Source organism: Lissotriton helveticus, chromosome 12 (assembly GCF_964261635.1).
Source record: "Lissotriton helveticus chromosome 12, aLisHel1.1, whole genome shotgun sequence".
NCBI classification, from domain to species: domain Eukaryota; kingdom Metazoa; phylum Chordata; class Amphibia; order Caudata; family Salamandridae; genus Lissotriton; species Lissotriton helveticus.
The window spans coordinates 233,502,803-233,529,532 of NC_136073.1; the positions used below are offsets into that span (position 1 = coordinate 233,502,803).

Here is a 26,730-nt window from a genome sequence, read left to right on the forward strand (position 1 = left end):
GAGGTCAAGACCCTCAGGCTGATATTCAAGACTGGAATGACTTTTGATAGTCAGTACGATAGGTGCCAACCATGGTTAATGTACTCTATGTACACACCCGTAAATCGAACCTGAGGAAATTATACTGCAGGAGCATTCTACGGCCTTCCCAGAAGAAGTCACTTTCTTCTACACTACATGGTCTGCAGAGGCTGTCACTAGAGAAGAGGAGTCACTTTAAAGTGCTGACACTGGTGCACAGGCGGTCAATGGGATCGCACCGGCATACTAGAACAGGCTACAAATTTGTGACCCAGTCAAAGAACTGTACATAAGTGGCAAAATGTTGTGAGATCTCATAGAAATGAAAGATAGAGAAAGCGATAAAACGTTTTCATTGGAAGACCACTACCCTTCGATTCTTATGGGTGTGCGGCACTGATCCACCTTAGTCCCTTTTCGGAAGCCACTGAGCACTTGCATAATACATGTAATACCGAAGTATTCTTCCTAGTAGGGCATGACTGCTAGGTGATAGGAGGCTACATCTACATCTGCAAAGCAAATTCACAGCGGCGGCTACCTGGAAGAAGCAATGAGACGTGGTGTGTGTGTGGGGGGGGGGGGGGGTGGAGGAAAGAGTGGAGGGGGGGTATTGGTTTAAAAAAACAATCACTTATCTCCAGGCAAGTCGGCTGGATGGCTGCTGCTGCTCCTACGTCTTCTTCCAGGCTTCTTGGGTGAAAAGGAAGAAGGAAGTACCAGCGCTCCCAGGTTCCCTGCAGCCAATCACAATGCTGCAATGCAGTGTTGGGATTGGTCTGAGCTCAGGCAGGGGTTGGAGCGGTGGGCATGTTCTTCACGCAGGCTGTAATGCAGCCTGCATCGAGAACACGGTATGTGCAAATGACTGTTTTGGGCAGCCCGAGTGGGCCGGCCAAGCACTCATGTCACATTGGGAGTGCAAACCACTCCTCCCCATGCTCTGAGAGCAGCCCCGCCCCACAAAGACGCAGCAGTGGGGAAAACTAAAATAAAATTACCTCAAGTTATTATCACTTTATTTTTCTTTTTTTACATTGCAAAAAGCAGTGGGGCAATGCTCCTCTGCCTTAGTGGAGGAGCTGCCACTGGTTAGTCATTTGTAAGGGTTCTGTGCATTTGTTTAAAATATTTTTAGTCATTTTTCAATGCCCGCAGAATACCGAAAAAAATTGGTAAAAAGTTGCAAACAAGGCAATGCTTCTTGTGATGCAAAGGACAACTATCAAGCAAAGAAATATTTAAGAATATCAGAGTGAATATTTAAGAAGATCAGAGCGATCTAATGAGAGTTGAACATTTTGGCCTACAAGCGATATCCAGATGTGCATCTGACATGTTAATATAAAGAACTGTCGAAAGCCCGTTTACTAATAGAGACCATTTTGATTGGCTTGTTTTTTGCTTCTTTATTTCATATCTCATAGATCCGTTTTATACATATAAAATTATTTTGTGGTTAGTAGCGTAGGAATAAGGCACACAGGAATCAGATGAGAAGTTCCTGAATGGAGTAGATTGAAAGCTCACAATATTTGATCATCATGTACTAGAAAATAGCACCTAGATAAACAAATGCCATAGAGATACAGACCTTTAGACCACAATCTGTTGCAGACAAACAGAGCTGAAAGTAGTCAGGGCAGACTAAACCCACTGGCGAGTGTCATAGGATTTCTGCGAGGTACCTCCTGAAAGGCACTCTTGAAGAAAAGTAAGCATAGGCATGTGTGGAGCAGTGATTGATAAAGCATATGTCCCAATTGCAAACAATCACTTAACCCCTACTTCCCCATCCATTCCATTCCATTCAATGCTGCCAATGCTTGGTTCGGAGATCAGCAAATAGTCATTGATGTGTCGATCCCCAGGATATGCCACATGTGATTTCTACACATCATCCGTGACCATGACGGGCTCGTATTGCCCTCCCCTTACAGGGATTTCATCCACTTGCTTCTTCCTGGCATTTGGGGATGGTCGTGGTGGTGGAACCCCCGGAGGACCATTGATGATCTCAGCTGCCCGTGGCTTTTCCTGCCTGCGGGCTTCCAAGGGCCGCCACTCCTCTCCATAAATGGCAGCCTAAAGCAGAGAAGACAGAAAAGTAAAGGTCAGAATGAAAGAAGTGGCCATTAGCCTAAGCAATGATATAAAGCACACATAAAATGGGGGTGTTCCACCAACAGAACACTAACAACAAAGTGATGCTAACTTGGGGCAGTCCATCTGGTGGGAAATATCTGGTGGAGAGTAGAGCAAGCACTTTCAAATGCACCCTGAAACACACAACTGAGCTCCATGACATGATGTGTCCACATTTTTGTTAGCCACTCCCTGATACCGTCATTCTTTTCTTGTACTTTTCTGTCCTGATTTGACCAGTGGTTCACTCCATGCATACACAGGGTATCTTAGACTGGTCCCAATAGTTCCCACTTGCTCAAAAAATCACCCACTACTGCTTTTGAAAAGTGACAACTCATGTTCACTACAACATCTCACGAGTCTCACACAGTGCAGTCTCTGAAGTAGAAATTGAAGCCACTTAATTCCTCAGATCTCTCCTTTGCGGACTCTTGCCAGTTGTTGCAATACTTCTATCCCTTTTGCAGCCTCAGCAGTGTGGCCAAGGAGGGTATTAATATAGAAGCTGAATTCATTTCCGACCCTCTCCCCGAAGAAGGTTTAATATGCACAATGGTGATAGTTAACATAGTCCACAATGGTTTGTCACTCTGGCACTAGTTGGCAGTGTGGGAAACGTGCATTGCTTGTTAGTGTCAAACCCTGCCACGGGCATAGAAAGCGGACGCTCTCCACCTACCATTGAGGACATTGATGTGCAATGCTGTTAATCTAACAATTGTTGAACACTAAGCCTACACACTATTTTTTTTGCGCACTCTAGGGTTGGGTGTATTTTAGTTTGTAGTACACTCCAAGAACTCACTCATAAACCAGGGGAATCTTGGGAGTATTACTAATCCAGAAGGAATTAACATGTGCGTCCCATTTCAATGAAGTGATTTATTGTATTTGAGAGCTCTCCGACTAGTACCTTCAATTGTTTAAGAAATCTCATTCTCATAAAGAAGACACTATGGGCTCGATTATGATGAAAACAGTTGAGTGTTTAGAATTTTCTGAAATCTAAGAAAGCTTTTTTTCTTGTTGAATAGAAAGAGGAAGAGGATTCCAGGCTTTGGAGGGGACAACAGAAAAAGAGTGCCTGCCAGTGCAGCATTTGTTCAATTTAGGGATGTGAACACTGTGACAAGAAATGAAACAGAGGGGGAGAGTAGGGATATAAAGAGAGAAAAGAGAAGCCATGTAATTGCCAGCAGTCATGATGTATAGGGCCATGTGACACAAATACTAGGCCTTAGAAAGATAGCGCTTCCATAGCAGTAATCAGTGAAGAGTAGAAAAAGTAGCTGAGATTAGGGATTTCCTGCTCAATCCCAGGAGAAGGCGGGCAGGTGCAATGTGAATGAATTGCAGTTTCTGAAGGAGAAACCTAGGCAGTCCTAAGGAAAGAAGATCTCAAACCTGGACACTAGGACTGCCTGACCTAGGGCATTTCTGAAAGAGCTAGGAACAGTAGAGTGTTTGTTCTGATGACTTGAGGCATAAAAAAGCAGGTTGAAGTAAGCTGCCTCACAAATAGGTTGGTCATCAAAAATTATGCCAAGATTTTGAGCCTTGGAAAAAGGTGTTGGAGAAGCTCCATAAGAGTCAGGCCACCAATCGCAGGATCAGATGGAGGGCTTTCCAAAGACGGTGACCTCCGTTTTGTCAGTCTTGAGTTTCAGGGAGATGTAATTGATCCCACTGGTCATCCAGCACAGGCAACATCTGAATCGATTAAAGTATGTGGTTGCCCACTACCCATTTTCCCCTAAATGCCAGACCGTAGTAGAAAAAGCTCATGGATTGCTGCTTACCAGTAGGTAGATGAGGCTTGCGATGCCAAGGCAAACAGTGCCAAGCACTGTGGCGAGTAAAAATCCTCCAGGCACCGCCAAACTAAAAAGGAAAACAAAAAGAACAGCATTAATGGAATTTATCTGGAACTAGCAACGGTGAGAGTCACATCCGGCCAGATTAAGTGAGACTACTCAAAAACACAGAAAAATCTGGATCCCTTTGCCATCATGGCATGGATTGATTATTTAATGTCTTGCAATTGTTCTAAAATGATATGCTATAGTTCGCTGATAACCACTTTTTTGCACTAAATTATATAATGCCTTCATGCTGTACTTCAAAATCAAACTTGCAATTATAAATGTATATATGAAATCTGGTCCTTATTATTACCATCCCACTTTTCAGTTGGCCTCTTATTCATCATATTTCCAGAACTTGGGACAAAATCTAACCCTAGTAATTCAGTTATCATTTTCTGCGTTTAGCGCTGGTGACTAGGTGATTGTTATGTTCAGATCAGGTTAAGGTTTCAGTGTAGCACGATTATCCTATTTCTTTTATTAAACACCCCAGAACTGATGCATTTCAGTACTTTAGCCTTGTGCATTGAACCCATTTTAACCTTAATTCTCAAATAAAGCAGTTTTTTGTAATGAATTAAATTTCTTCATGTTTACAGTAAGTGACATTGACTAAGAAGACTGATGTAGCTCACAGTATGGAGTTAACCAGCTCAAATAACTATTCTTTCCACACTCGTTTGGAGCTCACAAGCAAACTTGTATTATTCCTGAATAAATAGGTCTTCTTTTATGATTATTCCCCTTGTACGAATAAGTTAGCCCAAATGTGCTTTTGATGGACATGTGTACAGCTGCCCCAAGAAATGTGCATGGATTACAAGTGGGCATTGGTTTTTGTCAATATACATTAATTTGAGTTAGATTTCATGTGGTCCTCATAGTAAACAAACTATGCTTCATATCTGCTTCTTCACCTACTCTGCATGATAAGAGATACTACCAGCAGATTTTTGAGGAATACGCATGTCATGTTTTTCAGATACTCCCCAAAATAAGTCTTTTTTACTTTTGTGTACACCTGAATTATAGGTAAACTCCACCATTGGTTAATGCCCCAAAATAAAAAGAGGTTTTTTACATGATTTTCCAAAAACAACCACTAGACAGTGGAATAATGCATAGAACGTGAAATTAGGAGAGTCTCAGGCTGCAAAACTATTGTTTCCGGTAAGTAGCTTTTTTCTTTCGCAACACAGAGTGGTGATTGACCAGATGGGAATAACTGCTGGGAGTGGTACAATTACTGCCTGCTGGACCAGTATTCAGAGTGCTATAGAAAGGAGAGCAAGACAGTCGGCTTACGCTGGTGCTGCTGCAGACTTGGTGCACAAGAGAAACTGGGAGCTCGCTAGAAGCCGCCACCAAAACAGCAGCAGTAGCTTGGATGCAACCCAATGGAATTTTCCTCTTGAAGGGTGCAAATAAAAAAAACATTGGAGTTCAAGGCTCTCTGCTGGTGCTGTCAGAATGGGGCTGTGGTTTTCTAATGACAAAAGGTGAACACCAACCTACCAGTGAAGTTTAGTCATGTCACATAGGGGATAAGATTGTCATGGGCATCCGCAGAAATGTTTTCGGGGAGTCATGGTGCTGCAGTGAAGCGGACCTTCCACTGTGCCATCTTGAATTTTTTTTAAAGGGCAAGTTAAAAGAAAATCCTCCCCCCTTGCGGACGCCCATGGAGATGGTACCCTTCTGTCTTCACAACTGAACTGGACAGAATCTGAACAAGTGCTGAATGGAATGATGAATTTAGTAAAACAAACTATCACCTGCATTTACAGCAGGGCTAGTTACAAAAATCAGCATCACGTTTGATTGACTGGTCAGCCACACCAGTTCTTTCAGCGAATGGGCGTCATAAAATGTCTTAATTATACTTCCTATGAGTGAACTTCTTTCTACAAAAATATGCACAGATATTTGGAAAGGGAAATAACTCACCAGGCGTGCAGGATGGCACGGACGTAGTAGTTCCTAGTGAGAGGTCCAAAGGCTTTCACCACGACGGTCATGCACTGTTGACCACTGTTGGGGGAAATAAATTAAGAACATTACATTTGTAAAATAGTTACAGCTGCCCTCTTTCAGCATACAGAACCACCAAGGAATTCAGGAAATTAATTGAGCCTGCTGATAAAAGAAGGGAAAACAGATGTTTCATCGTGTAAGAGTTGCAGGATTTGGAGTCCCAGCTCCAACACCTGATGCAATTGTGATTTCAGGTCATCTTCTCCTGTGGCTCATGCCATTCAGCATAGTGACTTATGCTAGTGCTCTATAGTAAATGCACATGTTCATTTAGGTAATGTTGAAATTTAGATGAGAGGAGTACCATCATTGGAAATTCTGAGGAGATTCCTAATGTAATGGTAAATTCCAAAAGGAAAAATTCACCCTTTTGTAAAAAAAAACCTCACTCACCAGCCTAGTGGTGACATGCTTCATCATTGGGGTCCACCCTAGCGGCCTAGCGTCGCCTGGGTGTGCTACAACACCTGAATTACAGTGAAGCAGGTTGTGAGTGTAAGTGCAGAAAAAAAGTGTGTTAAAAATTGTCCTGGTTTAACTTGGGGGAGGATACATTTTATTTACAAGTAACTGGACAATATTAAAAAAGTGGGACGAGATACTGTGAGGGTATATTAAGACCAAAAGTATCTCTTATGTGTGTACTGGTCTACACGTTTCAACCAAAGATGGCATATACCAGGTTTTCATCAGGACCGTTGTGACAGGGAGCTGGACGGTATATGCCCCCTAAAAGGCACACCCAATCCTCGTTCCCTGTGACCAAAATTCGCAAAAATCACTAAATGGTAAAAAGACTCACACCTCGTTGGGTGAGTCTAGGAAAAGTAAAAAAAAAGACTGCTATTCGCATGTCTTTTTTCATCGGAGGGCTGGAGGAGTTGTCCCCACTAGTGAAACATATTAGTTATCTCGTGGTGGAAAGGCCGATTACCTATGTCTGTTCTCCGGACAGGTAATCTCCTCAGAATGGGCACTGAAAGTGCACATGTCGGTTTGGCTAACCGTCCACGGCCGGCCAAACCAGCATGCACACTTGGATACCTCCAGACTATTCCTTGGCGATATCTGCAGGGCTGAGGAGCACAAGCTCCCGGTCCCTGCTGGGGCGTGAACCTGGCCCACTCCGCCCAATCCCAGCACTTCCCTCATGCTGGGAGTAATAGCATGAGAGAAGCGCTGGGATTGAGTGGTGAGCTGGGAGCCTATGCACATGGGAATTGCGGTGCCGGGTGCAGAGAAGCAGCGAGGCACAGCGTAGAAGCAGAAGGTATGTGTATATTTACTTATTTTGTTGTCCCAACACTGCCCCATCAAGTAGACTGGGCAGCAGCAGCTACTGACTTTTATTCACTATTAGTGTAATAAAAAAATGACAAAAACAAGGAAATTGGAGTCCCAACCGATGTCCATAGGACGGGATGCCCCAGTGTTTCTGCCACTGATTTTGCCACCTCTGAGTCCAGGGGTCACAAGGGGAAAGCTAGGGGGTCGCAACTGCGACCCCTGGTGACCCTTAAATGATGTCCACGATTATGATCGTATTTCAAGGGATGCTTGCATTGCTGCAGACCCCTCCCAGTGGACCATCCACTGCCGCCCTGGACTTTGTGCTACTCCCTGTGCTCCTTGTGCTGCTCTCCATCTTCAGACCGCACAAGGCTTCTTGATCACCCCTGGGGCCTGCGCTGCTTCCAACTAGAGCCTGCGCTGCCCCCTATCTACTGGACGATGCTTCCCTGATAATGCACCTGGGACCTTGTGCTCCTTTCCTCCTTGGACCATGTACTGCCCCCCTGACCTTTTGCTCTGTCTTCTCAACCCAGCTCATCATGGACATGGACCTATAATGCTCTCCCTTAGACACTGCACTGCCCCACTTTCCCCCCAGACCTTGTCTGCACACTTATTCTTGTGCTGCTACCTCACATCCCCCTTTGACCCAGAGCTGGTCTTACATCACTCCCTTGTATAGTGTAAAGGTCTGCTTGTGTGCACACAGGCCTATAGCATGGGGCAGAAACATTGTGCTGCCATCTTTACTGGGACTTGCATCATGAATTCAGTTTCCTTGTAAATATTTTATTTGGGAAGAATACTAAGTGTAGTCACTCTTCTCACCTCCCCTTCCCCGTCCACTATTTGTATCCCTCCTTTCTCTCCTCTCTTAATGTATTGCTTATTTTTGACGAAATATGTAATTGTGATCATTTTCTGTTACATTGTGGAAACAAATGTAAAGCGCTCTGATACCATCGGGTCTAGCCAGCACTATATAAAACTCTTTAAATAAAATAAAAAGTATAAAGTATTGATCTGCATTAAATGGATCAGGAGGCCATGCTTTGAACAATACACAATGTTGCATAATGCAGTGAACTGGGAAATGACTTGTGAGCAGGTAGGAAATAAGATGATTGATCAACTTACTTCCTCAGCCCCACTCTTAAAATATCAACTCAATATTCTCCTCTTAGGACACAAAAACAAAATTGGAAGAATGATGCCCCTTTCTCTCTCCAGCATCAGCTCCATCTCGAGGAATATAGAAGTTGTGAAGTGGTTCCCGCATCTCAGTGTCATGAACCCAAACAGGTAACAAGATGCAGATCTTTGCATGTTTAGCCACATATAGTTCCACCCTGAGGTATTATAAAAGTGATTGGGTTAACACACTTGTAATATGGCAGACAGGAGATCTTTCACAGGTGTGATGGAGTGTCCCACCCTCCAAACTCTAAATCAGGCTGCGTCTGCTTTAGAAGCCGCCAGTCTACTTACCATCTCTCCATCGTTGCGCCCTTCTTCCTCTTCCCCCTTGGGTACTCCAGCAGACAAATGAACGCTCCAGCAGCACTAAGTCGTGCCTGTTAAGGTCAGAACGATGACTGGTGGACCAATAGAGTTATTTCACAACACCACAACACTACAACAGATTAATACACCACGGTCCCTTCCCCGCCTGACCATCTTACACCCACCACAAATTATAACTTGTGCCCAAATAAAGTAAGAATGCTTCCCCAGGACAGTTAGAGATTTCCTTATTGAAAGTTAAAACAAAATATAACAAAGCTTCATTTAGTCTCTGGGAACTATGAAGACAGGAGACTCAAGGGTGTAAATCACTTAATAAGAGATGTATTTTACCAATATCTATGGAATTAAGTTACTTGGGTTCCCTAGGTGTTCAGATGTCAAGGATCTCTTAGGGCCTATTGTGAGTTGTTAATCCAGCCCTAATATTATCTTTCTATTCTGCTTTTATAATTGAAAGAGCGAAACTACAAAGTCTCCAATGTAAAACAAGAACTAGCAATGGCAACAGGTCTGGCCTTGGCTTCCAGCCATTTAGCTTTTTCAATGCTTGTTTTGTCATGGTATTTGTAGAGCTGTGCTGCTGTTGAGGGAGCTGCTAGGCCCTTGCCAATAATAAAAAAAAACACTTGCTAAAAGCTAAATTATTTTTATCACAAGAAGCACAAATTGCCATAGTAGTCGCTGGCACTTTGTGTGAGGATGTGCTCCATGTGAAAGAGCAGAACGCCTGTCACTCACAAAGAAGCTAGCCAGTGGCTGAAGAGGGCTGATCCACTGCCCCATGCTGTAGTGGATGGAAGACAAATGTGATTGGCACAACACCAGACCATGGAGGAAGATGCCCGACTGAAAGTCCTTATAAGTACAGTGTAGTATACTCTACATATCAGTGGCATAAAATCAAAAAGTCTTGGCTCAGGCCAAACTTAAAAAACATAATGACTGGGAGAGCAACTCAAACAAAACTTCAGATCGATTATGATCTCTGGAAAAATCTGATCAGACACCAAATATCTGACGAAACGTACAGAGGCTCTAGTTACTGGCGAATTTCTCATTTTCCTAGGAGGCCAGTGAGGAGCTGGATACTCCAGTCTGTCCTTGTATACCGCTCAGTACCAGGGCACTATGTGATCCACAACATCCCTTGTAGTTGAATTTATGTAGCACTCCCTACCCAATACAAGGCAATGAAGTGCGTTCGGGCAAGTAGGACACTACTCCAAAATCCCAGGTTAGTTGTTAATCCAATGGTTATTGGGATTAGTCTTGTGCTCTCAAACCATTCCAAGCACTGTGGAATAAAGGATACATGGCGTAGGCCGCGAATTGCCAGTTCTTAAACTGTCCAGCAACAGCCACGATTCCTCCGGCGAGAATAACTGCAAAACAAGAACAAACACGAGTTAGAGGCAGCAAGTCCTACTACTGCTACACACAGGTATGTGCACAAACACTCCTCTGACCCTCCACCACCTCCTCATCTCCACTGGCCAGACTTCATCCCTCCGTTACCAAGAGTCGTTAGCATGGGCGACTTTCCAATTACAAACTTCTCTGCGATGAGACAAGATTTCCACCTTTTTCGAAGAGTTGAAAGGCGTTGGTTTGCACATTGAAGTGTACTGCTCTTGCTATGATACATCACTTTCCTCTCCACTTTTAAAAAAACATATGTGTTCCTCAGAGGGCCTCTAGATGAACAGGCGCTTTTCTAGAGTGCTTCTGAAAGAGCATGGGGGGAAGCTCTGTGATGTTGTGTTTGGAGTTTAGAGAAGGGATATTGCGTATACGAGTGAGTTTTGTATAGAATATAATGTGAATGTAAAGTGTTTCGTTGTCATTCAACGCACTATTTGGGGGTAGTCTGTTTCAAAGCATCCCTACTTTGGTAGACAATAGGAATATAACCCAGATATTTGGACAGATGTCTGTAAATTAACCACTTGGTCATGTCTTCTTCCATCATAGCGAGCAACTCTATAGGCAACCCTACGGGTCAAAGGTAGCAGTAACGACCATTGAATTTCTACCAGCGTATAGAGAGGTGGACGGAGTCCTTAACAAACGAACCGAGCCCTATGTAGATTGCCACACCGTACAAGGAGGGACATCATGTTAACAAGACAAAAACGACATCAAACAATCATTGGCAAAGCAAATAGTTCCCACTTTTGTGACCAATTGGCTTTCCTAATGGTTTTTAGCCACACTACGCACCATGCTTTTTTTTGTTTTTAGTTACTTATCTGAGCTGCAAAATAGTTTTTAATTTTTTTTTTTTTTTTTTTTTTTTTTTTTATAGAGTGGACAGAGAGAAGAATAATGGGTAGCGAAGCAAGGGGCGATTGTCAGTAACACAGGAGTGCGGGGGCACTGAACCAACACTGGGGAGTGCAGGGAAGCTGGCGCACAACAGAGAAGTACACAGGTGTGTTCAACAGGGAGGGAGGAGGGGAGAAGCACACGGGTAGATGCAGCAGTATATGGGGATAGGGGGGGGGGAAGCACACCAAGGAGCTGGCTTGAAAACACATGCACTCTGTAAGCTTATACAAAAAGAGAAAAGTAGTTCCCTGACAACAAAGGTAGACAAAAGACAAACACACATGCTAAAGAGGCAATAGTCTATGGACGGGACAAATACAAGGTTGAGAAGCAGGGACAAAAATAAGTAGGCAAATGAGGTGACAAGAAACGCCAACCAATGTTAAGCAAGGAGTTGGCTTCCATCTCCTGTCTGTTCATTGTAAGCCACAATATGCTTCGCAATAGCAGCATATGCGCCGCCTACTAGGCTTGACCTGAAAAGGATATTTGTGGGATTAAAGATAGAAACAATCAGGCATGCACAGAAAAAAGCACATTTGGTAAGCGACCACTAAAATATCACGTCGGGAGGTTCCCTAGGAGATGTGCACAGTTTACATTACGCCCCCTAAACTAACCCCACACCCCTTCCCTGTCGCAGTTCAGCACAGTCAAGCAATCTCTAAATCAATTCACCTTTTAGAATGAGGTTCGGTAAAAACGAATTTATCATCTTTAGGTACACACCAAAATTGCACTAACCGAGGGGAGAGTAACAATATTTAAGACTCTCATATCCCCTCGTCAAGCGAAATTCTCAACCAGAAAAGCTTAGCTGCCAACCCTCTTCCCCTCCCACCCTTAAAAAAAAAAAACTAAATGTAAAGTTGCCCGCTCTGTGGTACTTACTGAGCCCGGCTGCCAGCGCCTGCTCGTTGGCCCACATGGCCCACTCGATCTGCCCCATGGCTGCCTCTGGTTCTCGTCCTCCCTCCGGGGTCTCCGGCTGCTCAGCTGTGGACCTCGGTGCAGTGGCCGCTGCCTTTCCCAGATGTGTCTGCAGCGCCCCAGGTGGGGCGGTGACTTTGTAAACTCCACGTGGCCCCGCCCCCTCTGGTGGGTTGTCAGTTCCTGCCCCGCCCCCTTTTCGTGTTACTTAGAGCAGCACCTGCTGCAATTTGGGATTTATCCCAGCAAACAATAGGCTGTAGCGCAATGACGCGCCGGGGACGTGCACAGTTTAATTGCTTTGGAAAAACCAAGTGCTGAGTAGTAGCGGATTTTCTGAAAATGTAGTCCCCAGTCCCTCAACACTCGTATGAATGAAGAATTAATTAGCATAGAACATCCCGGACGTCTAAGCACTTTGCCGACTACAAGGTTTCCTTTCCTACCCCAAACTACTCTAACTTCTCCCGCGCTCCCTCTGACCCTTGCTCCCTACAACCCACAACGTTAAATTCCATGTGTTTCTGGCTCCGTAACAGTGGTCGAAGCGGGGGAAAAGTGGGAGAACTGTGGGCGGAGAATCAGAGGGCGGGAATAACCTGAGGATTGGATCAGTGGGCGGAGTTAGAGGCGTGGCCAGAAAGCGCAAAATATCCCAATCTTTAGTATTTGTGTGGCATTTCACTGACCAGTTACAGCTTATTATGTTCTGTAATTCAACCAATGGATACACATGATTATTTAACGATTAATATGAGCTATTGACATTAGAAACATATTCCACTTTGTGAATTTATTTTAATCACAGAATGTCCCAAAAATGCTTAAAAGTGGAAGCACGAGCCATATGTTTCCGAGCCATGGAGTTTCTTTCGACAGCAATATACACAGAGACAATCAATTTTACGTGTGTAAATGACTGTATAGGAAATGTTACATGAGACAAAGGACTACAAGGTGTAGGAGTCACATGATAACCATACTAGTATACAGTATAGTTTAATAGTGATTGGCCTGGAGAAACACAAACTCAGAATTTAAAACTTAATACCATGATTGGGGGTTCTCTTTAAAAATAATTATTGATTTGTATCAAAAATAACACTTTTTCCAACGTTAGGATAATCAAAGGCTTAGGGAAACAAGCATTTGCAATGCAATAGGTCTCGCAGTTGTGAGAGTTTGAGCTATTGGCATTTTAAATGACAGTGCCTTTTATTTATTTATTGGTTTTTAGTGCCTTTTATTTATGTATTATGTATTGGTTTTTAAAACATAAATAAAAGGCATTGTCATTTACAATGCCAATATCTTAAACTCTCACAAATGCGAGACCTACTGCATTGCAAATGCTTGTTTCTTGTTGGTTAAGCACTCCAAGAGAGTATGTGTGTTGGTTAAGCACTCCAAGAGAGTATGTGTTTTCCAGCTGCCTCCCTTGAGTCCTGCTCTTCCTCTTCCGCCATGCTCCTTGATGCTGCCTCTCGCACTTGCGCTTCTCTCCCGCCTCCTCCGTGTTGTGCTCACCCTTGTGTGATTTGCCCCACAACACTGTTTTCTCGCCCATGAGCTCCCCCCGCAACAGCTCCACGTTACTCTCTCTAGCCCCAGTGCTGCTTCCCCCTCGCTCCACATTCTCTCTGGTGTTGACTTCCCCGCCCTCTGTGTTACTTCTGCACTGTAGTGCGTCTACTTGCTTCCCCAATATTGCTTCCTCCCAACCCTACTTCAAAAAAAGTCTTGTCCCATTGCATGAAGGTGGCTCTGTGTACCATGCTGCACTAAGGCGTTTTGTGCATTGAACTGTGTGCTCTCTGCTACCACGGTTTGAGGGTGGCCACACAGTGTACTCTGCAGCGCCAAGGTCTGTTGTGCATTCACTGTGTGCTCTCTGTTTCCACTTTATGAGGGTGGCCTCTGTTCCCCTAAGGCCTGTTGTAAATTACATTTGTGCTCTCTGCTCACACTGCGTGAGGGTGGCCACTGTGTACTGCGCATCACAGTGGTCTGGTGTGCATTTACCGTGTGCTCTTGTGCTCTCTGCTCTCACTGTGTGAGGGCGGCCACAGTGTACTCTGCAGCACGTAGGCCTGTTGTGTATTCACGACGTTATCTCTGTATGAGGTCGATCACCGTGTGCTTTATGAGGCCAATGGCTGAGGCGCATACATTGCGTGTTCTCTGTGTTCTATATGACTCAGTAACTATGAAACTACTACGGTGGGGGTGTCATACTTTTCTTGGAAGGAGTGGGTTCATGAAGAGGGGAAACGGCGAAAGGGACAAATGCAGACAGAATGTACCAAGAGATTGAGAAGAAAGAAATCAAAGGAAAGGTTGGACACACAGAGTCCTAGGTGGCAAATTGGAATGGGCTGTATACACAGAAACATTACACAAACACATATACATACCGACACAGAAAATAGATAAAACAGGCAGAAAAACAGAGCCACCTTCTGCCGGCTGACAGGAAGATAGACTGCGAATACAGATAGACAGGCAGGCACACAGACAGGTAGGTAGGTAGGTAGGTATGTAGTAGATAGATAGATAGATAGATAAGTGCAGAAAAGAGAGAATAGAATGTGAGGAGAAACAAACGAGGGTGGAGGTGGGGGGTGAGCTGACTGTTTTAACGTAATAACATAACGCCCAACACATAACAAAACACAAAATAACCGCACGCAGTGTGCGCCACGACAAAGCACGTTTCTCAAGCCACTGCGCATCTCGTTGGCTGCCTCCCGCCCTCTCCCACCCACGCACCCAGTGTACTTACAGGCAACACTATGTGCCATTTGTAGGGGGGCTGGCCGAGCCCTGCGTGTCGCAGGCCGAAAGCTTCTCTGTCGTTGTCGTAACAGCTGCACGAGCCCCGGGGCCAGCGGTGGCCGCTTCTCCGTGGGTGTCTTCAGGGTCGGGGGCCTCACCACACAGCCCCCACATCCCCTCCCAGCCTGCAGTATCGGTTGTGCACACCTGCACTGCACGCAGCGCCGGTGAACACGGCTCATTGTGCTTTGTGTCTCAGCTGGTTTGTACCTGCTGCTGTCCCCTGCCAAATGTGCGCGCATGTGTCGGGGCAGTGCCTAGAGGCAGTCACACCTCACAGGGCGATGTGGAAAGATGACACCCCGAGGGAGGCAGAGGAGGCCTCCGTGGGGAGCTCCGAGCCTCCGACCTTCACACTCACTCTTTAATGAACCCCCAGCACACGGCCTGGCCTGGGCGCGCAGCCACCGGATAGCGCCAACGGCCAGGCAAATCAACGCGGGGAGCTATAGATCATTATTAGCGTTTTCTACACCTCTAGGAGTCAGGAATGGGAAGAGTTTCTAGATGACAGAAACCCGAGACCGCGGCACAGGCTGTTTGCTTGTGCCCTGCTCTCACCCGATTCACCACTGCATTCGGGCATCTCTGGGAAACTTTGCGATCCGTTAACACCTCACGTCTTTCAAATGGATGCCATTTTTCACAAGCGGGTTCCTAGGTGATGTGCAAGCAGTAAATAACGTGCTAAACGCAAATGGAAAGATAATGTTAATTAAAAGAACACTGACATTGCAACTCTCATCGCCAGTGAGTCTCCCCTTTGTTGGTTTTCTTTCTTTCTTTCTTTCTTTCTTTTTTCTTTCTTTCTTTCTTTCCCACCATCAACTTAGCTTTCCTCCTTCAATGCACAACAGGCATTAGTGCCTCAGAGTACACGGTGACCGTTCCGTCCTCATAGAATATGCGTAGAGAACACTCAATGAATACACAGCAGCCCGTAAGGATGCAGAGTAACTAATGACCGACCCCTTGCAGTGTGACCAGGGAACACCAGTGAATTAAAAACCGAAATCTTCCGTGGGGCGGGACTTCCGTCTCCGGAAGCCCGCGCACGCGCCCACGGAGTGCCTGAGAGCGGGGCTCCCATGCCCGAGGGAGAGCCCTGCGGAGGCTGCAGAAGTCCAGAATGGCGGTAAGAGGGGCTTAGTTGTATGGGGGAGGGGGGTGCGCTTGTGTGTGTGTGTATGTGTGCGGCGGCGGCGGGGGTCTCTGTATGTGTGTGTGCGTGCGTGTGTGTAGGTGCGCTGGTGTGTGTGTGTGCGGCAGGGGGTCTATGTGTGTGTGTGTGCGTGCGTGTGTGTAGATGTGCTGGTGTGTGTGTGTGCGGCGGGGGGGCTCTGTATGTGTGTGTACCTGTCTGTTTGAACAGCCTGCCGGAATCGGAGCGCATGTTCACGCGCGCGACCTGATCCGATTCCGGCAGGCTGCGTGCGCGTGCCAGTCTCTTGTCCCAGTCCTTTTACTCCTTGAAAGCTGACACGATCGCAATAGGCTCGCTTTGCGACCAGGGGCTTTGCCCCTGCAATCGCAGCGAGACCTAAAAACCATAACGCTCTAGTTTATACCTTGCAGTTTGTATGCAGCTCTTAGATGAAAGTTAATAGCTCACTGCTCTTTGTTAGGAATTTAACTTATAAACTGCAAGTAGCAAAAGGATCTCACTGACAAAAGCAGTAACCACTGATCTATTTACAATATGTGCACTTTGTGATGGGCCTGGTACATTTTCTTTGCAGCAGGCACATTAACCCTCTGCGCTATCTTTCCATGAGTTAAAACTTCCACTAGACAAATCTCCGATCTCGCTCTCGGAAGAAGTTTATTCATCAGAGTTATCATGACATTTTTATTATTGCCGAAAATAGCTGGCGGCCATGAAGGAGGCAGCAAGTGCTTTTAAAACCATAATATACGACGCCCCCACTCAAAGTCAGCGCCCATTGCGGTCACACCAGTCGCACCGCCCTAGAGCCAGCTCTTCTCAGGGGTCCTGTGGCCTCAGTGACTGTCACTGTTGCTCTAGAGTCTGCTACTTCGTAGGCCTGCCCGCAAGACTGGAGGTGAACTTCAGTATGGATTGTGGTGGGCAAGCCTTCAAGGTGAACCCTCACTTGCCACTGCTAGGGTCCACCTGCTGGTGCTAACACACCAGGGCTTTTCTGGTGCCTTCTAAGGTCTGGCATGGGAATGTGCTCCCTCAGGAGAGTGGTCTGGGGGACTGTTCATGAAGGCTGAACCTGGTTCCCCAGTTCTAAATTTAGCAGCTCTGCCCCCAGTGCTACATCTGCTCTCTCACTGAACACCATACTGCCCCACTGAGAGAAACTCATACTGCCTTCAGCTACAATCCAATTTGACCTGCTATAAATAACTGGATGCGGCTCAACTCAAATTACACACTAGACAAGAGCAATATGCTGCCTAAAAGAAAAGGTAACAACATCCTGGAAAAAGCAAACACTCATAAGGAATGAAAGATTTAATAAAGCATGTAAAATGAAAGCAGGAACATGGTGAACTTAACGCTTTTACAGTCATTATTCAGAAATCAACAAGTATTTTTGCCTGAAAAGTTAAGGAAATAACTACAGGGCCCAAAAAGGACCCATTTCAATGTCCACTGCTTATATGCTTACAAAACGTAAGCAGTATGGTTTCAAAAGACAATAGAGGAGTAACCCCTCGTGGGTAGAGAGAGAAATAACTCTCTAATCATGAGCAATAGTGCTCTGGCTAGCACATTTTGCCCCAACCTGTTACTGGATAAAGCATATCCTTATAGAAGACCCCTCACTCACCAACCTGGTTGGTGACATGCTTCATCATCGGGGTCCCACCCCATAGGCCGAGTGCCTACAGGGTGTGCTGCGACACCTGATTACAGTGGAGCTGGTTTCGTTTTTATGTGTACAAGACTATCAAAATTGTGTATTAAAAAGGGCCAACACTACTCACTTCAAGATTTATTCTTGAGCGCTTGAACCCTTATTAAAAATAAAGTGTGGCACCTTTGCCTAATTAGGAAGGCTTCGGTGTCAGAAGTCGTGTTAAAATATATAAAAATAGCAAAAGTGTGCTATGTGAATGTGAATATACAAAATTAATGTTTAAAAAGGTCTACATGTTTCAACCCAAACATGGATTTCAAGGGTTTTCGTCAGGACCGTAGGTGATTTGAACTGGGTGGTCCGCCCGCGCTAAGGAGCGTCCTGCCCTAGTTCAATTAAGAGATCTTAAATAGGGATCTCGTGAAAAAAAGTGCGTTTGTTCAATTTTTGAAAAAACGCTTGAAAGCGAGACTCTCGCTTCATGGGCACCAGCGTAACCAAGTAGACAGGATTCCGTCTCTTGTCGCTTCTGTTCATCAGACCGATAAACCTACTTGGTTCTTGCTCGGCGTGCCCCGTGGAGTGTCTCCGGTGCCTGTTTGCCGGTAATGTGAACACTTCCTTGTTGGGCGTGGCCGGGTCTCGCTTTCAAGCGTTTTTTCAAAAATTGAACAAACGCACTTTTTTTCACGAGATCCCTATTTAAGATCTCTTAATTGAACTAGGGCAGGACGCTCCTTAGCGCGGGCGGACCACCCAGTTCAAATCACCTACGGTCCTGACGAAAACCCTTGAAATCCATGTTTGGGTTGAAACATGTAGACCTTTTTAAACATTAATTTTGTATATTCACATTCACATAGCACACTTTTGCTATTTTTATATATTTTAACACGACTTCTGACACCGAAGCCTTCCTAATTAGGCAAAGGTGCCACACTTTATTTTTAATAAGGGTTCAAGCGCTCAAGAATAAATCTTGAAGTGAGTAGTGTTGGCCCTTTTTAATACACAATTTTGATAGTCTTGTACACATAAAAACGAAACCAGCTCCACTGTAATCAGGTGTCGCAGCACACCCTGTAGGCACTCGGCCTATGGGGTGGGACCCCGATGATGAAGCATGTCACCAACCAGGTTGGTGAGTGAGGGGTCTTCTATAAGGATATGCTTTATCCAGTAACAGGTTGGGGCAAAATGTGCTAGCCAGAGCACTATTGCTCATGATTAGAGAGTTATTTCTCTCTCTACCCACGAGGGGTTACTCCTCTATTGTTTTTTCAGATTAATTGGGGGACCAGGAGTTCCCGCCTCACATAGTGCCTAGCATTATTAATTTCCCTCCCTCTCTCCATTGTTGTGATGGTTTCAAAAGACCACATTTGTGAACACAAAGCCGGCGTACACATTTCGTTTTACAATCCACCCATCAACCAGGTATTGCAGTACCTCCAGGCAGGGCCGGTCCTAGGATTTTCGGGGCCCTGGGCAAAAGGGAATGTGGGAGGCCCCTGAAATCTACATAAGTGACACTTTCTGATCTCGGGGAAGCTGTATTGTGTTTCTATCTAGGAACCTAATTCAATATTCCTAATTTATGCCCTGATGTGGTTATAATAAATAATATCCTTATAAAGGCATAAGAATCATATCCATATTTAGTCGTAGCCCATGCAGTCCACATTAAGCATGGCTACTTCCCCGGACTCCTAGAAAGTACAACGAGTTCTCTAAACAAAACAAACCTCCAGCAACCTGGGAAATCCCCATGGCTTTTGTTTTGATTCGTCCTAGAACTCCTGTGAGCACTGCAAGAACCGCCAGTTCTTAGTGACATCTTTATTGACGTCTTATGTCCAACCTTACGTCAAACCCGGCACCTTTCAGGTATAAATATACCAACGTTGCCTTAAGCAAGGGCACAGTGTTTTTTTGGAGCAGAGCGGGCTATCTACTTGCCCGAGAGCCCAGCTGATGCGAGAGCCCACGGACGCCGCCCCTCCCTTTTGACGCACTGAGAGAGACGCTGTCTTTTCTCCTGCCGGGAAATCCAGCTCCGGTGTTTCCAGATACCCTCGCGGGGTACTGGGATATCGAGTCCTGAGAGAGAGATACCAGACCTCCTGCTTTCTATTACCCAGGTACGGAGCTGACTAAACCCTTAAAGAGAATTCTTGATTCTGATTCTTGGCAAAACCAACTTAACTTAAACTGCTACTTACTTACTCCTTCCCACGTATTAGGCTTAGGTCAGGTACACCGGGGTAGGCGTATTTAGAAGCACCAGTTGAGTAAGTTAGTCAATGTATATATGTATGTATATATTTTATCTATTTTAAAGTATCATATGGCTAAGAAACCATATCCATGCTTTTACAGTATTATTTCATAATACTCCTTTTACTGTACGCACTTTACTTCACTATAAGTATTGCAATTGTGGCAATTCATTTCTCTTGCATGAGAAAGAAGACTGCTCAATAAATAACACCTTTTATTGAAAACGCCCGTCTCTCTATTCTCTGCACTTTGGTGAAACTAAGTATGCACACTTGACTGAGTGAAATAGCTGTCTAATGTTTTCACACGACTCTAGAGATACACTCTTATTCTGAGGGAGCAAAGTTGTCATGTTTTATGGTTGTCGGAAGCTAATCCCTTCTTGTCTATCCAGGGAAGTTAAACTCCTCCTTGTTTATTCGAGAACGTTTCTAGTGACCTCTGAGCTAGCTGGCAAAACTAATTAAGTCTAATATAGTCAGTAGAGACCTAGATGACTTCAGTCCTACGTCTACACTGCTGTTTATATTATTCCAATGCGCAGAGCCTATTGGGAATATAGGAACTACACTACAGCTGCTTTGTGCAGATTCCACTTGGGCCGCAGCTCCTCTCCTCAGTCACCCCAAGCAACTCTTGTACAGCCCATTTCGAACTGAAGGTGTGAGAATTGCTTGGGGGCTGAGTTAAACCTGTGTGGGCTAAAGTGCTGAAAATGGGCACCCTGCCGAGTCTCTGAACTGGCTGTCTGAGAGGTGTACCCTCCCCTAGGCCTTCCCACACCATCCCTTAGAGGCCCCAGGAGGGGTGGGAGGCCCTCCCATGAGCCCGTTTGTGAAGCATTTCTTTCACTCTGATCAGCAGACATACACGAGGACTAGTGGGGTGTTAATTGCCATTGTAGGGGGCCCAATCCTGGCAGGCTTGAGTGCCAGGCCCTGGGCAGCTGCCCACACTGCCCATGCCTAGCGCCGGCCCTGCCTCCAGGTAGGAGGTACTGGAGGAAAACAATGCTGTTCAAAGAACGACAAGAAAACAAAAGTAGCGCTTTGCTGGCAAATTCTGTAAAGTGGCGCTAATGTGTTGGGGTTTGAAAAAAACTATCTGGCCACTTTAAGAACACTCCATCTTGCTTTATTTAATTATTTTTCAGTTTTTGAACATTTTATTTCCGAGGCTGCACTTTGGGATAGAAAATTTTCAAAACGGCATTTCCAGCAAAAGTGGATTTCTTTTTTGCATCCATTTCACAGGGGTACACAAATGGACGACAGGAAGAGACGGTGAGAACCATTTCTTGATTCATGATTTTCGGAAAAGTGAGAAGGAGTTAGACAGAATGAGAGGGAATAGGAGTAAGAAAGAGGGGGCAGCTGCCAGCGGCAGAGCAGAAGCGGAAACCTTCCTTGTCTTGTCTGGGCAGGAAATAAGAGACAGAGACCTTTTCCTTCTCTGCTACCCGCCCGTCCACAAAGAGAATATTTCTGACGTCCAGGAACGCATGTTCATAATAAAAAAGTTGGGGAACGGAATCTACAGAATTAAAGAAGTAGGGGCACGCCGTGCCCTGCCGTTCCCGCCCACTTCGACCACTGCTCCGTAATACACACACGTATTCACACCTGTAAAAAAGGATGGAGTACGTGTGTTCCCAACTTAACGCTTTACAAGAAGCACATTTAATGAAGCCTTTAGTCAACTGCAGGAAGGAACTTTTGGAGGCTAACTCAGGACTGCTCTAGACGAGCATATCGCTCATTGAGCGAGCTCTCCGAAAAGTCAACTCAGGATATTTGGGTAGGGTATGTCCTATCACCGGATCACTTTGGACAACCGACCAATTGCTGTTAATATTCTTTTGTAGTTTATTGTGTTGGCGGCTGTACTGTGTGATTAGTCGGGGCGGTTCCAAGATGTCATTCGGACTCCCAGGCAGCTCATCCGGCTTCGGGCCTAGTGCAACAGCACGAAGGACATTGTTAGCTTTTTTGATGGCTATGTCCAGCATATTGGAAGAGTAGCCCCTGGCTAAGAATCTGAGCTTGCTCTCATTCTGTGCTTTCACACATTCGGAGTCCACACTGCATATACGTCTTATACGCAGCATCTCCCCATAAGGGATGCTGCGTATCAGATGATCTGGATGGTAACTGGTAGCGTGTAGAACCGTGTTACCCGCTGTTGCTTTGCGGTGTAGTCGAGTCTCCAGACAATTGTTAGAAACCAGGGGTGTAGCACAGGCCCCAGCTGCCCCCGCGGTGCAGGGGGGCCCTCACCCTCCAGGGGGCCCTGTCAGCACCGCACTTCTGATGGGGAGCTCTAGATTGAGTCCGGAGGGGGCCCCTTCACATACCCTGAAGGGGGGCCCCCATACACCTCAACATCCAAAAAGTTGACAGAAACCTTGCTAACATGGGCAGTGAATTTAAGATTGAGACTGTTTACATTAATTTCCTCAATAAACACTTTTGCTGCTGACTCTGACCCCTTCCAAATGAGAAAGAGATCATCGATGTAACGATACCAGGCCACTATATGATATGGTTGTTTAGAATGTGGTCAAACCCTGTCCTGAGGACTTGCTCCTCCCACAGTCCCATGTGTAAACAAGCGTTACTGGGGGAGAAGCAAACCCCCATCATCACACCCCTCAATTGTTGAAACACCTGACTCTGAAAGAAGAAATAATTGCTATATAGACAGGTTAGAATCATATCAGATAGCATTTTGTTATGTTTAGACATTTAACAAATTTTTGTCCGTAAAAAGTATTCCACTGCCTTGACACCGTATATATATATATATATACATATATATATACATATATATATATATATATATATGTATGTATGTGTATATATATATATATATATATATATATATATATATATATACATATATATATCACAGATATTCCAGAATCTGTTAGTGTGGTGCAATAGTACCTATTTCTGCTATTACTTGATTATGAAGTCTGGATCTATTACTATAGGGGACCTTTTCTCCACATAGTTCATATACCCAGGTTCAGGTAAGGTTATTCAGTTCTCCTATTTATCTGTTTCACCTACCATCGTAAGCAACCATTGATTTGAGGTGAACTCCTATCCACAACTGGGAGCCAAGGGGGTAAAGGCAATAACAGGTCGCCACACTCAATAACTACCTCATCTTTTTCTCCACCTCTAGGTCCTTCGCACACTGATGGGAGGGTAGATAAGCAGATACAGCACCACATATCACAAGTCAAGTAGTGATTTAGGATACTGTGAGGCAGATGTGAGAATCAGATCCACTGCTGTGACACTCAAAATTGTGTGTCCTTGTTAAAAATATATGGTGGATTTTTGTCAACACATTCAGTAGGAACAGGTCTCTTGTTGAAGTGCTGAGGTGAACTCCTCCCAGCAGGGGAGAAAATCCCCTAGCCTCCCCAACAAGTGTTATGTGATCGGGGCAAGGGGACACGTGGTAAGTTCTTGTTAGGCCAGTAAAGATGACCCTGTTGGAGCCGCCTCTACCTTTGCCCCGGTTGTTGCCACTGTTTCTGGTGAAACCCCTGCCTTTCCAGGAGCCCTTAAAGGACTGCTGCTGATGGTGGTTACCCGGGCCAGATTGGGTGGAGTTGTCTCAGCTACGCCTCTAAATTGCTGTCTTCAAAATGCAGCTTTTATGGAAGGGGCCAGCAGAACACAAATAGACTTAGCAGTCTGGGTATCTCTTTTTCATTAGGTCGAGCCTGGGCAGCGCATGTGCTGTTCTGCGAGCCATGCTGTATTGGAGTATGTACTTGAAGCTCCGCCCACTCCCCGCCCATATTTGTCATGGGCTTATCTTACTGTCCTTTGTAAATGCTGGCTTCTGATTCGTTATTAGGCTGGTTAGTTCCTCCTTAGTTCCTCCTTGTCTTCAATTCTAACCTCCCATGAGGACTGGCCCTTTTACTTCTGTTGTTACACGGTATGTCTTCTTTAGTCTGTAAGCACTATTTTCTTTAATGAGTTTCTCTTTTACTGCAGGAGGGTCAAGCATTTGTAATGCAATAGGTCTCGCATTTGCAAGAGTTTCAGCTATTGGCATTGTAAAACCAAAACATAAATAAAAGGCATTGTCATTTGCTATGCCAATAGCTCAAACTCATGTAAATGCGAGACCTATTGAAGTGCAGATGCTTGTTTTTTCAGCATCTCATTAGCCTAAGGGAAGAGAGAAGCTCACTGCTAAATGGAAGATTGAGGAGGTGCTGCTGTACTCCTGGCCTGAACCCCGAAATGCGGAGCCATGCATTGCTTGCTTGCATTGAGATGCCTGAGGAATTGGTTACTTCGGCCTCTAGAGCGCAGTAGATAATAGTGTCTGAAATGACCTTTCTCTCTGCCACAAGCTCTGGTCCCCTATTTCCATGGTTTCCTTGGAGGTACTTTATCAGCTCCTCCATCTCATCCCAATGATATCTGTCATTGCGAGATTGAACGCTCATAGAGTGGGCGATGTGCCAGGGGGTGTTGCTGCCCACAATGCTACATGCTTGTTAGCTGTGTCAATAGTGCTTACTCTTTTTTTGTCTGGTGGGGAGAGGCTTTTGCACTCTCTATGCACCACGTAGGAGTCTGGTGAGATCTGACCCCAAACGTAGTGTGGTTTAGAGGTTGAGGCTAATACTTTTTGTCCACCCTTGGTGTGACAACTTTACCCTTTACCGGCTCTTTGAAGTTGTCAGGGATAGTCTTCAAAATGTCCTTGAACATGTGGAGAAACTGCACAACCCTTTCAGTTTTACAAAGTATTTCTACAAGGAAATCATCCTCTTCTTGAAGGACGTGCTGCCCTCCTTGTGGTGCTGGGCAGCCCTCTGAATTACAAGTGTGGGAGGAAGTAGTGCAATCATATGGAGACAGTTTGGCGGTGTAGGGCTCTATGTCTTTGCAATCTGTAGTCAGGGATGACTGCATAGTCCCCCTGGGGTCTTCCCGTCTATTGGCGCTAGGGACTACTGATAAGGGTATAGCGCTCATGAGGGCTATTTGGGTCCAAGAAAGTGTGGGCTGGCTTCTCAGTGGAGGCAGGAGATAGTGGCAGAGGGGGAGTGGAAGGTTGTGGGAGGGGTGGAGGTGGTGGTAGCAGAGGAGAGTGCCTTGGAGAAGGAGGCAGGGTTGTGGGCTTGTGCCCAGGGGCGTAACACAGGCTCCTGCAGCCCCTGCGGTGCGGGTGGGCCCCAAGCTCCAGAGGGCCCCCTCAGCACAGCACTCTGGCTGCAGGGCTCATGATTGAGCCCGGAGAGGGCCCCCACAGGTGCATTGAAGGGAGGACCCCTGACGGTTCGTTTCGCAAGTGCTTGTGCCTCTGTCTTTATACTTCTTAAGGAGGGGATGTCTGGGTGTATCTAGAGCCAGCTCCTCCTCAAATATAAACCTGCACTTCTTGGGGATGCCTGAAAGTGCATGTGGAGGCTTGCCCGGGAGCACCTTAGTCAGGATCTTGCCAGCGTCAGGGTGTATGAACAGGGTCCACTGCTTGGCGTTGGGCACCTTTAGCTGCTGCAGAAGGATGGGGGCCTCAGTAGTGCCCGAGCTCAGAGTCGAACACGGACTCAGCATCGGTCTGGGATCTGCTGGCTGAGTTCCGCGGGATAATGCTCGACACCTATGGGTGGAGGTGGAGCTACTTGTCGGCGAGGCTCGAGGCTCTTGGTGGGAGGCTGGGCAGGTGTTGAAGGCTGCTGTAGCTGTCTACCTGCACCAGGTGTTGGAGCCTGTTCTGAGAGTTGTTGCCTTTTATGACCTGGCTCAAGAATTGATGCCCGAGTCTGTGGAGTGGAGATGTGCTACAGCTGGTTGCGCTTTTGGGGTAGAGGCTTTGGGTAATGGCGTCAGACCTGGGCGTGGTCATCAATAGGGTACTACATTGATGATGCAGTATTGATTCATAGGGAGGAAGGGGGAAACAGAAGTCGGACTAATAGGAGATATGGATTGGTGAGGGCATTATTGTTGACATATTACCAATAACTGCTAAATTGACGCTCTTAAGCCTTATTGTATGAGCTGTAAAACTCCTATAAAATGTGTTTATTAAAAAAAGACCTGGGCGTGGTCTTGATCCAGAAGACAGAAGGTTTTGAAGCTGCAGCCTTAGCTTCCTTGTGCTCCTTATTGGAGGCTTGGGAAGAGTAATGTATCTTGCGGAACTGAAAGGCTCGAGGGCCCTGCTTCTTATTCCTCAATTTCAAGGGGTCTTGTTCGCTGAAGATGTCGGCGATTTAGGCAAAGGTTAACCAGCACTTCTCTCTGCAGCACCCAATGCCTTGTTGCACTTGAAGATGAAGGATACAAAAAAACAACAGTAGGCTAGGGTACAAATCTCCAGATCCAAAAGGATACAATGAGTCACTAAGAAATGCAATATCCCAAAAAGAAGTAACTCAGAAGAGATAGACTCACCAAAGATAAAAATATATTTCCACTACAACGTTTCAGCTTCCATCTTCCTCAAATAGTACAAGACTGTTTGGTCAGAGGTTGCACAGCTGATGCTGTAATATTGAAGGTTCGAAAACTATATATATATATATATATATATATACAAATCGAAGGTTTGCCTGTGAAGGAAGAGCCACCAAACAGGTAGGACTCTGCTGC

General features: G+C 45.6%; 1 protein-coding gene across 1 annotated transcript; it reads right to left on the bottom strand.

Annotated features, from left to right (window-relative positions):
* Nucleotides 1–1,100: 1,100 nt before the first annotated feature.
* LOC144799612 (cytochrome b-245 light chain-like) lies at nt 1,101–12,269 on the bottom strand. The gene is made up of 6 exons (XM_078671022.1): nt 12,108–12,269; nt 10,201–10,270; nt 8,850–8,924; nt 5,982–6,065; nt 3,969–4,050; nt 1,101–2,106 (listed from the first exon to the last, which is right to left on the bottom strand). The coding sequence occupies exons 1-6, from the start codon at nt 12,163–12,165 to the stop codon at nt 1,912–1,914; spliced, it is 564 nt and encodes a 187-aa protein (XP_078527148.1). The 5' UTR covers nt 12,166–12,269; the 3' UTR covers nt 1,101–1,911.
* Nucleotides 12,270–26,730: the final 14,461 nt, after the last annotated feature.